The sequence below is a fragment of the Vombatus ursinus genome, unplaced genomic scaffold, assembly GCF_900497805.2.
Source record: "Vombatus ursinus unplaced genomic scaffold, bare-nosed wombat genome assembly UNPS02009918.1, whole genome shotgun sequence".
NCBI classification, from domain to species: domain Eukaryota; kingdom Metazoa; phylum Chordata; class Mammalia; order Diprotodontia; family Vombatidae; genus Vombatus; species Vombatus ursinus.
The window spans coordinates 594,135-604,881 of NW_020949696.1; the positions used below are offsets into that span (position 1 = coordinate 594,135).

The window sequence follows — 10,747 nt, forward strand, 5'->3', positions numbered from 1 at the left end:
CCCCAACCCTGAGCTGCAAGTGCCGCTACCCCCAGTCCTCTTTCAGGTCAGTCACCTAACATTTATTAAGCACTTACTGAGTGCTAAACATGGTGCTAAGTGTTGGGGATACAAAGAAAGAAAAAATTCATCCCTGCCCTCAAGGAGCTCACAGTCTAATAGGGGATAAGACATAAATCACTAGGTACACAAGAGATACAGGCTGGAAGGCAACATGGGAAGGGGAAGCACTAGCAGGTGGGGGCAGGCAGGGGACACTGAGAAAGGCCTCTTGCATAAGGTAGGTTCTGAGCAAAGTCTTTTTTTTTTAATTTTTAGGCAATTGGGGTTAAGTGACTTGCCCAGGGTCACACAGCTAGTAAGTGTCAAGTGTTTGGTCTGAGGCTGGATTTGAACTCAAGTCCTCCTGACTTCAGGGCCTGTGCTCTATCCACTGCGCCACCTAGCTGCCCCCCTGAGCAAAGTCTTAAAAGAAGCCAGGGGAACTAAGAAGCAGAAGTGAGGAGGGGAGGGCATTCCAGGCATGGGGCACAGCCAAGGCAAATGCACGGAGATAGGAGATGCAGGGTTGTTTTCAAGAAAAGACTGTAGAGTAAGTGGAGAGGGGTAAAGTGTAAGAAAATTGAAAAGTTAGGAAAGGGCCGGGTTGGGAGGACACCTTCTGATTTAGGCCTCGGGGTGTTTAAACCAAGATGGATTAGCTGCTGGCCCTGAATGTGGGGTAGACTGGAACAGCAGATTTGGTGTGAGAAGACCCGACTTCAAGGCCTATTTTTATCAGCGACTGTTTGATACGACTTTGGACCAGTTGTACGATGACTAATCTAAAAACGGGAACTTTGAGGTTATCTGTTTCAACGCCTTCATTTTAAGGGAAGGCTGAGAGCGTCATTTACCCAAGGTCATGGGATCATATGTCTAAAGGGGGAAAAGAGCTCAAAAGCCGTTGAATCCAACCCCTTCCTAGAGAATGTGGGTTGTAGGAGGTCAAATGAAGGAAAGATCAAGAATTTCTTAAGTGTATCAGATATGTCAGGCTCCTAGAGAACGTGGGTTGTAGGAGGTCAAATGAAGGAAAGATCAAGAATTTCTTAAGTGTATCAGATATGTCAGGCTCCTTTAAACCCCACTTAAAATTTTTTAAATCCTTTAAAACATTATCTTGTGTTGTAGGTAGTAGTTGGTGCTACTATTATCCCCATTTTACAGATGGGGAAACTGAGTCACAATTAGTGACTTGCCCAGGGTCACACAGCTAGTAAGGGTCTAGAGGCCAGATTTGAACTCAGGTCTTCCTGACTCCAGATCCAGCTCTCTACCCACTGTAGTATCTAACTAGCAAATAATCAGGCTGAACTCATACAGGTAGTAAATTAGCAGGGCCTGGAGCAAACCCAGGTCCTCTCACTCTTAATCCAGTATTCTTCCACTATCCCACCATGAGGCAGTCTCTCCCTTCTCAAAGTTTGTTTTCCCATCTGCAAAATGGGTAAGTTTGGACTAAATGTACAATAGAGGCTTTTTTAGGTCTAAACCCTGTGATCCTCTGGGTTTCCCTCTGGGTCCCTCATGTGCCCTAGCTCTTCCTCGGGGCATTAGGCAGAACCCTAACCTGCCCCAGAGAAGGGAGGAGGAGCCCCTTTCTAACCAAGAGTCCTCATTTCCAAGGAAGCGCACAGTCTCTGATGGGAAGCTACTTGCCTGAGGTCAAGGGAGGCTCTGTATCCACACAGCATGGCCCAATACATAGGAGGCAGCATAGGACAGTGGGAAAAAAAGCACACCTCCAGAGCTGCGGGACCCCGGTTAAAATCTTGCCGCTGCGGCTTATTACTGTGTGACGTTGGACAAACGACTTAACTTCCCCGGCCTAGAAATTCTCATCATTTGTGAAATGAGGGAGGTCTGAGCAGACGGCCCCTGCCAGCTCTCAATCCTTGATCTCTTCACTATAAAGCCGGAGCACCGACTTCCTCATTGTCCCGGCAGGATGCATCTGGGATTGGAGCCGAGCCGAGAGGATGGAGCAGTATCGGGAACTTCCCAGAGGGATTTGGTGTTTCCAGCTGTCAGAGGTAGAAGTAATCTCAGATGCCATCTAATCAGGCAAAAGACATTTATTAAGCTCCTGCCATGCACCAGGCATTGTGCCGAGCCTGGGGGCTACAGAAAGAGTCAACACAGCCCCTGCTCTTGTCAAAGAATTTACAACCTAATCTAATACAACCTCCTCATTTTACAGATGATACAGATAAAACAGGGCCAGATTGAGGAAGCCGTTGCCCTAGGTGGCCCAGTGGACAGAGCACTGGTCCTGGAGTCAGGAGTTCAAATCTGAACTCAGACACTTAACTAGCTCTGTGACCCTGGGCAAGTCACTTAATCTACTAACCTCAGTTTCCTTATCTGTAAAATGATCTGGAGAAGGAAATGGCAAACCACACCAATATCTTTGCTAGGAAAAACCCAAGTGGGGTCATGGGGAGTCAGACTCAACAAACAGCAACAGTAAGTCCCTAGGACTTAAATTCAAGCCCAGGGGACTTTCCACTGAATCCCACTAACTTCTTGGGAGTGGCTGGGAGGGGGTGAAACAATGTCAGGGCCTGGTTTACTCCTCCTTCCCCAATAAAAAATTATTGAAAGCCCTGCACCTGTGCCTCTCCCCATCCGTGGTCTCTGAGTGTGACCTTGGCCCCATTTCCAAGAAGCCTCCAAGGGAAGCTGTTGGAGATGTACTGAGATGGATTAGTAGCTGGACTCCAACTTTCCTGCCCCTCTGGGTTTCTGGGTTTCCCTTCCCACCTTTCTGTGCCTAGTGTCCCCCTCTTCCTCGATCTAAGCTGAATTGGGAGTTGATGCTAGAGGAGTAGGGAGTGCGGCAATGTGGAGAAGGCAGACAGACGAGAAGGAAACCAACATTTATTAAGCACCTACTATGCAGCAGGCACGAGTGCTAAGCACTTTCCAAATATCTCCTTTGATCCTCACAGTAACCCTGGATGGTAGGTGCTGTTATTATCCCCACTTTATAGTTGAAGAAACTGAGGCAGACAACGTGACTTGCTCAGGGTCGTATATGGATTTGAACTTGGGTCTTCCTGACTAGCCCTCTACCTCTACCCAGCATGCCACCTAAGTGCTGGAGGGCAATGGATTTCTGGGTCATGGAGGCCTTAGCCGTGCACAGAGGCCCTGAAGTCCACAAAGACAACGGAACATAGGAAAAAGAAGCCAATCTGGACTCAGCAGACTGCTGAGACTAGCTTATGATTTCTTCTTGAGACCTACTTTCCTTATCTGTAAAAAGACAGATGGTCTCTACTGACTGCCATTTGTGATCCGGATTTTTTCCACTTCTTTTCAGTAGCCTTATCTGCAAGTTGGGGGAAATGTCTTTTCCATAATCTCCATCCCGGGGTGATTAGAAGAAAACCACTTTAAAAATTCTTCTTCTCCTTGGACTCCTAGGGGCAACAACCACCCACTGGTCCCCATGGGGAGTGACTTCAGCCAAGGTCTCCACCCCATCCCTCAACGCACCACAGACAAACATTACCCTTTGCTAGTTTCTTAGGGTTTCCCCCCCCACCCGGGACAAATACAGAAGACAAAGTGAGGATATTTGAAGTCACAACATTGGAGCTCAGGGTTAGCGGAGGTAATAACCTTGCCTGGTTCTCTTTCCCTCCCCCAGAAACTACAGACTTTCTAGTCAAGCCTCCAATTGCTGCAGGGAGATCTGGGGACCACTGAAGGCCACAGGCTTGAACCCAAACCCCAGGAGACTGAGTTCAGAGCTAAGGCACCACACAGCCCGGGCTAGACCCCAGACTCTGTTCCTTTGATCTTCTTGGGAGTACTTGGAGAAGTCAGTGGACCTTTCTGCCTCAGTTTTCCTTTCTGGGGAAACTAATGGGGGCAGAAAGCTAGCAGATCTTGTTTGGTGCAGCCGTCGTTACAACAGTGTTTGGCTGGGCTGGGGGCTCTTCTCCAGCGATGGGCTCTGTAGATGCCAGAGTGGGGCTCCAGTCCCCCTGCATCTGCAACCAGGCCAGGCCTCAGCATCAGTCCCACGTCCAAGTTCTCCTCCGTGTTGGCGTCTGGTGCCATTCCTGGGAAGGGTCTGTTTTGAAGTAACTGAAGTATTTCTCCTGAGGGAGGGGTGGGAAGGAGGTACCAGACAAGACCAACCCCAGGGAAGTCAGCAAAATGTGTCGGCTGCACATTCCCCTGGTCCCCCCATTCAGCACCCTCCCCCGCCCCATCTCAGGCTTATCACTCTGGACGCAGAAGCACATGAATACCTTGAATGCCTACTGGCTTTGCAACCACAGGCAAATTGCTCAACCTCTCTGAAATTCAGTATGAAACACACTACAGTGTGATACAGTGTGATAGGAAAGAACATTGGTTCTGGATTCAAATCCTGCCTTTGACACTACCTGTGTGAGCTTGAGTAACCTAGTCACCTTTTGGGGCCTCAGTTTCTTCCATAAAATGAAGAAGTTAGACTGAATGACCTCTAAGGTCCTTCTAAACACTATATTATCCATTATTATAAGTAAAGTTTTATTATCAATTATTTTATGAATTTATTTGCAAATAAGATTGTTACTAATACAGATAATTATTATCAATGATAATAGTCAGCATTTACTTAACCCTTTAAGGTTTATAAAGCACATTATAAATATTTCATTTGGTTCTCACAACAACCCGGGGAGGTAGGTGCTGCTATTATCCCCCTTTTTTATAGATGCGTAAACTGAAACAGAAAAAGGCTAAGTGACTTGTCCTGGGTCACGCAGCTATTAAGTGTCTGAGGTCACATTTGAACTCTGATCTTCCTGACTCCCCAGCTAGCTGTTATCTACAGCCCTCATTCTGTTCTACAGGGCTAATAAAATATTTACTACCTCCTTTACTGAGCTCCTGTGCTTCCTGCCCTCCTCCAAGCATGCGCGCGCACGCACACACACACACACACACACACACACACACACACACACACACAATCTTTGCCATTTTCTCAGGGGTGGGAGGGAGGGGTTACCAGAAGCAATTGTAAGGGACAGTGTTGAGATTTGAAGGCACAACACTGAGGCTCAGGGATAACAGAGAGACCTTCCTTGCTTGGTTTCCTGGAACGAGCACTGGATTTGGGGTCCAAAGACCTGGGTTTGAATCTCAGACCTGCCATAACCTGTGTAATCTTGGGCAAATGTTGGTGGGGCAGGGCTCAGTTTACTCCTCATTAAAATGAAGGCATTGGACTACATCAGGCATTCTTAATTTGGGGTTCACAGATCTGGCTGGATTCCAGAAGAGTTAGTGAACTTGGATGGGGGAAAATTGCATTTTTATTTTCACTAACCTGTAACTGAAACTTGGCATTCTCCTCAATTAGCATTTAACCACGATTCTGAGAAGGGGTCCCTAGGCTTTGACAGACTGTCAGAGGGGTCTGGGGCACAAAAAGGGGTTATGAAGCCCTGAACCAGATGTTGGGAAGTGAACCCAGATTGTGGAAGTCCAAATCAGACCCTCTTTCCATTATCCCACAGTACTCACCTCCTGTCCTCCAGCTCAGGGGACCTAGTAAAGACTTGCAGATTGACAGATGAAGAAACAGACATAGATGGAAACAGACTGGAGGCACATTCATCAATGGACTCGGTGACACCCACACACCCAGACACACGAGCTAAGGGAAACTGGGGACCTGTTTCCCACCCTCCCCCTGTCCCAAGGACTCACGGTCACCACTGATGCCCTGCCTTTCCTCAGGGGGGGCCCAGCGGGGGCCGCCACAGACCCGGACGAGGGCCCGGATGAAGTCGTGGGCACAGAGTTTCTGGGGTTCCTCCCTGGAGCATCCCCGGGCCGGCAGGAGCAGGAGCAGGAACAGGGACAGCAGGTGGGACATGGCCTGGGCACAGGGTCAGAAGAGGGTGATGGTGGAGCCCTCCTCAAACCAGAGCTCCTGCTCTTATAGTCCTCCCCCAGGCTTCCCCCTGCTCACCCACCACCTACTCTCCCCACCCCCCTGCAGCTGCAGAGTCCCGGAGGCCGTTCTGGAAGATCTGATTGGGCTCAGTGCCTGGGAAGGAGGAACAGGGCACCTTAGGTGCCAAGGCCAGTGTGGCTGTAGGGCTAGAGAGGCCCAAGAGAAGGGAGCTAGGGAAGAAGGCAGGGAGATTCTGGAGGAGAGACCAGATGCCCACAGGGAGGGCAAGGCCGGAGCAAAGGGGATGCCCACCCTTGACAGAGGTGGAAGAGGCCCTGGAGGCTGGCCAGTCTGACCCATATTCAAATGTCCCCAGCCAGTGCTCGGCCACTCTCTGGCTCGTCCACCCCTAGAGGGATGAGGAACACCCCCACCCCACCTGCCTGTGGCCCAGTCTGAACATTCCGAAGTTTGAGGGGGTTTTTTTGGTTTGTTTATTTTTGCTGAGGACAAGCCTAAATCTACCTTTGCAATTACCCCCAGCTCTGGTATCAAGCAGAACAAGTCAGACCCCACTTCTATCTGTCCTGCAACAAGCATTTATTAAGTACTTACTGTTTGCTGAGCCCTGTGCTATACCCTGGGGATACAAATATGAGCAAAAAGAAAGACAATCCCTGCTCACAGAGGGCATATGTTTTATGGGCAGCTGGATGACACAGCGGATACAGCACTGGGCCTGAGTCCGGAAGAACTGGGTTCAGATCTGACTTCAGACATTTACTAACATCTCCCATTGCATCCGGGGCCGTTGACAGTCATCCTGATCTATGTCTTACCAACGGCCCAGATGACCCCGGAGGAGAGAGTGAGGCTGGTGACTTTGCCCTGCTCTGCCTCACTTAAATCCACTTCACCAGCAAGTCAAGATATCCACCACCCTTCTGATGTCCTGCATCCTCTTTGACAAGGAAAGACAAACAACAACAGTTGTGTGACCCTGGACAAGTCATTTAACCTCTGTGTGCTTCAGTTTAAAATGGGGCTAATAATAGCTCCTACCCTCAAAGGATTGTTGTGAGGATCAATTGAGATTTGTAAAGTGCCCAGCACACAGCAGGCGCTATCTAAATGCTTATTCTCTTTTCCTTATTCTCTAAGGGGGGAAGACAACAGATACAAGGAAGCTGGAAAGGGGAGGGCTATCCACTGGGGGCATCCTGTGAAGCCTGGAAATCCAGAAGTAGAGCTAGGAGAGGAATGAAGATTGGCTTGTCTTGGCCTCTGTCCAAGATGGAGGCACAGTTGATTAGCAAGCATTTATTAAGTGCCTACTATATGCCAGACACTGTGCTAAGTGCTGGGAATACAAAGAAAGCCCCCGCAACCAAAACAAAACAAAACAAAACAAAACCACAACATAACAACAACAAAAACCAATCCCTGTGCTTGAGGACTCCATAAGCTAATGAGAAAGACAAGGTCTAAACAACTCTATACAAACTCCTGTTTTTTGTTTTTTGTTTTGTTTTACTTTTTTTTTTTTTTTTTGGTTAGGCAATGGGGTTAAGTGACTTGCCCAGGGTCACACAGCTAGTAAGTGTCAAGTGTTTGGTCTGAGACTGGATTTGAACTCAGGTCCTCCTGAATCCAGGGCCGGTGCTCTATCCACTGGGCCACCTAGTTGCCCCCCCCCCCCCTTGTTTGTAGATATAGATGGGAGAGCAAATTAAGAGTAGACTCAGAAAGAAGGAACTAGGGTTAAGGAGGGGGGAGGAGAGCTAGGTGGTGCTGCAGTGGATAGAGCACCAGCCCTGAAGTCGGAAGGCCCTGAGTTCAAATTGGGCCTCAGACACCTACTAGCTGTGTGACCTTGGGCAAGTCACTTATACTTTTGTCTGCCTCAGTTTCCTTATCTGTAAAATGTGGCTAATAATAACACCTACTTCATAAAATAATTGTGAGAATCAAATGCAAAGTGAGCAGAACCAGGAGAACATCATGCACAGTAACAGCCACATTGTGGGATGACTAACAGATAAACTTAGCTCTTCTCAGCAGCACAATGATCTAAGACGATTCCAAAAGACTCCTGATGGAAAATGCTATCCATACTCAGAGAAAGAACTATGGAGTCTGAATGCAGATTGAAGCACACTATTTTCATTTTTTTTGTTTTTTCTTTCTCATGGTTTCCCCCTTTTGTTCTGATTCTTTTTTCACAACATGACTAATGTGGAAATACGTTTAATATGATTGTACATGTGTAACCTATATCAGATTGCATGCCATCTTGGGGAGGGGGGAGGGAGAAAAAAATTTGGAACTCAAAATCTTATAAAAGCGAATTCTGAAAACTATCTTTACATGTAATTGGAAAAAATAAAATACTATTAAGTGGGAAAAAAACAAAATAAAGAAATTCTCCTCACATCCATAAAAAAGAATCAAATGAAATATTTTTAAACCACTTTGCAAACCCTAAAGTGTGATATAAATGCTATCTATGATGATGATGGTGATGATAATGAAGAGGATGAGGATGAAGATGAGGTTAATGACAATGAACTGGAGTGGGAGAGACTTCAGGCAGGGAGGCAGACCAGCAGGCTATGGCAATAGCCCAGGTGTGAGGTGATGAGCGCACTGGGTGGTGGTGGGGTCAGAGAAGAGAAAGAAATGTATATAATGACAAAAAAGAAAGGTTGAAACAACAGGACTTGGCCATTGATTTGGTGGGGGGGGTAAGAGGGGGTGAGGAGTCAAAGAGAATACCTAGGCTGTCTCCCTGGAGACATCACGTCCACAAATAACTATAGTAGAAGGACAATTGAGGAAGGGTATACCTGCCAACACCATCACAGTCGACACCATCAATTATCAACCAGCTGCCTTGGAAAGGCAGGTAAGCCCATGAGTACTAGAAACAGCACAACACCCCAGACCACCTGCTTCTGAGGAGATGGAACCTGCCATCAATGCCAACTGCCAGAAAACCACCATGGAAGGTCCCAGAGAACAGCAGAGCCCTTCAAACCACTAGCTCATCTTCCAGCACAGGCCCCACAACTATCATCCAGAGAAGTGTCCCCTGTGGACACGAGGCCTGATATTGATGTCAACTGCCGATCAACTTTCATGGATGAGAAGGAAAGCCAAGAGCCCTAGAAACAGCAGTGATCCTCAAGCGAGTATCTCCACCTTCAGCCCAGACCCCACCAGCACCCAAGGAATCATCTCCTGTGGAGAAGGAGCCTACCAACCTTCCCACTCCAACCACAAACTGCCACCCAACTGCCAAGGAAGGGAAAACACACCCCAAATCCTTACCATTAGTAGCAGCCTCTAAGCCGTCACATCTTCCAAGTCATCCACAGAACCCAAGTATCTTCCAAAGCCTTCGATGGAACCATCATGTCTTCCAAGTCATCCTTGGAACCATCACATCTTCCAATTCATCCACGGAGGTCATCATCTATGGCAACACACCATTTAGAGAAGAGACCCTCTGTACTTATCACCAACTGCACAAACAGCCCATCAACTCCCACTGTATGGAGGAGGAAATCATATTAAAACCAAGGGAAGACATTCAGAAGCAAAAGAATGGATCCTCTCAAAGACCAGAAGGTTATTACAAGATCAGAGGGAAAACGGATTCTATTTTCCAGGCATTGGAGGGAGGTGTGTTGGCCCCACATGTACACTTGTGTAGTTCAAATGTGGAGAGTCTCAAACTGTACCCACTGTATTCATTATCCCGTGGGAGGTGTTATGCCCTGTCTCGTTCTACAGGTCGGAGACTATGTATTTGCCAAAAGTGTAATGTGAAAAGGACATGATTTCTATGTTTCAGACATTATCATGGTGGCACTCAAGAAAGATGAGCCAAATGACAGATTCTATACTGTTTTGAAGTGTAACAACAGAAGAGACTTTTTTGCCTCAGAAGTAGTCTTATTAAAATCAGCCAAAACAAATATGTAGTCTCTGGTTCCTTTATAAGCTTCCCCAACCCTGTTCTACAGCAGTGAAAGAAGCCTCCAAACAGGACGAGAAGGAGATGAATTCTGATTTTATGCTTTTTCCTTTCGAAGAGGTTGGGACTGGCCCATTAAGAGACCCGATGAATGAGAATTCAAAAAGGAAGGAGAATAAGAAGAAATTTGACATAAAAGAAGCACAATTGGCTCTTGACTGATCATTTATCCCATTCTGTTTCCCAGGCCTCATTTCTCTAGCTAGACAGGAGTTATAAATGGTAACGGCAATATTATATGATGAAGAACTCTGAATGACTTAGCTATTCTCAGCAACACAATGATCCAAGACAATCCCAAAGGACTCATGATGAAGCATGCTATCCACCTCCAGAGAAAGAACTGATATTGTCTGAATACAGACTGAAGCATGCTATTTTCACTTTCTTTCATTAATTCTTTTATTCGGGTCTTCTTGTACAAAATGACCAATATGGAAATGCTTTGTATGATTGCACATGTATATAACCTATATCTGATTGCTTACCATCTCAAGGAGGGAGGAAGGGAGGGAGGGAGGGTTAGAATTTGAAACTCAAAATTTTTTAAAAAAATGTTTAAAAAATTGTTTTAACATGTAATTGGGGGAAAATAAAATCATATATTGGGGGAAAAGTACAGAAATCTTTAAAAATCTTAAAGAAAAAATCTTAAAATGGAAACATTTAAGAAAGAAAGGAAGGAAGGAAGAAAAAAGGAAGGAAGGAAGAAAGGAAGGAAGGAAGGAAGGAAGGAAGGAAGGAAGGAAGGAAGGAAG

The 10,747-nt window shown here is 46.7% G+C and overlaps 1 protein-coding gene across 2 annotated transcripts; it reads right to left on the bottom strand.

Moving 5' to 3' along the window:
• Window positions 1–3,035: 3,035 nt before the first annotated feature.
• On the bottom strand, window positions 3,036–9,348 carry INSL3 (insulin like 3). Of its 2 annotated transcripts, none has more exons than XM_027853236.1 (3): window positions 9,281–9,348; window positions 5,761–5,932; window positions 3,036–4,115 (listed from the first exon to the last, which is right to left on the bottom strand). In XM_027853236.1, exons 1-3 carry the CDS (start codon window positions 9,281–9,283, stop codon window positions 3,913–3,915), a joined length of 378 nt encoding a protein of 125 aa, XP_027709037.1. In that variant the 5' UTR covers window positions 9,284–9,348; the 3' UTR covers window positions 3,036–3,912. The 2 variants fall into 2 exon arrangements, with proteins under 2 accessions (XP_027709037.1, XP_027709036.1); XM_027853235.1 differs by having other exon boundaries at window positions 3,036–4,154; window positions 9,281–9,337.
• Window positions 9,349–10,747: the final 1,399 nt, after the last annotated feature.

What these genes read in the sequence shown, in the direction of transcription:
- INSL3 (XM_027853235.1), bottom strand. An exon ending in GCAGGGCATCAGTGGTGACC is followed by an intron (nt 4,155 to 5,760) that starts GTGAGTCCTTGG and finishes CCCCTCCCTCAG; the next exon opens with GAGAAATACTTCAGTTACTT.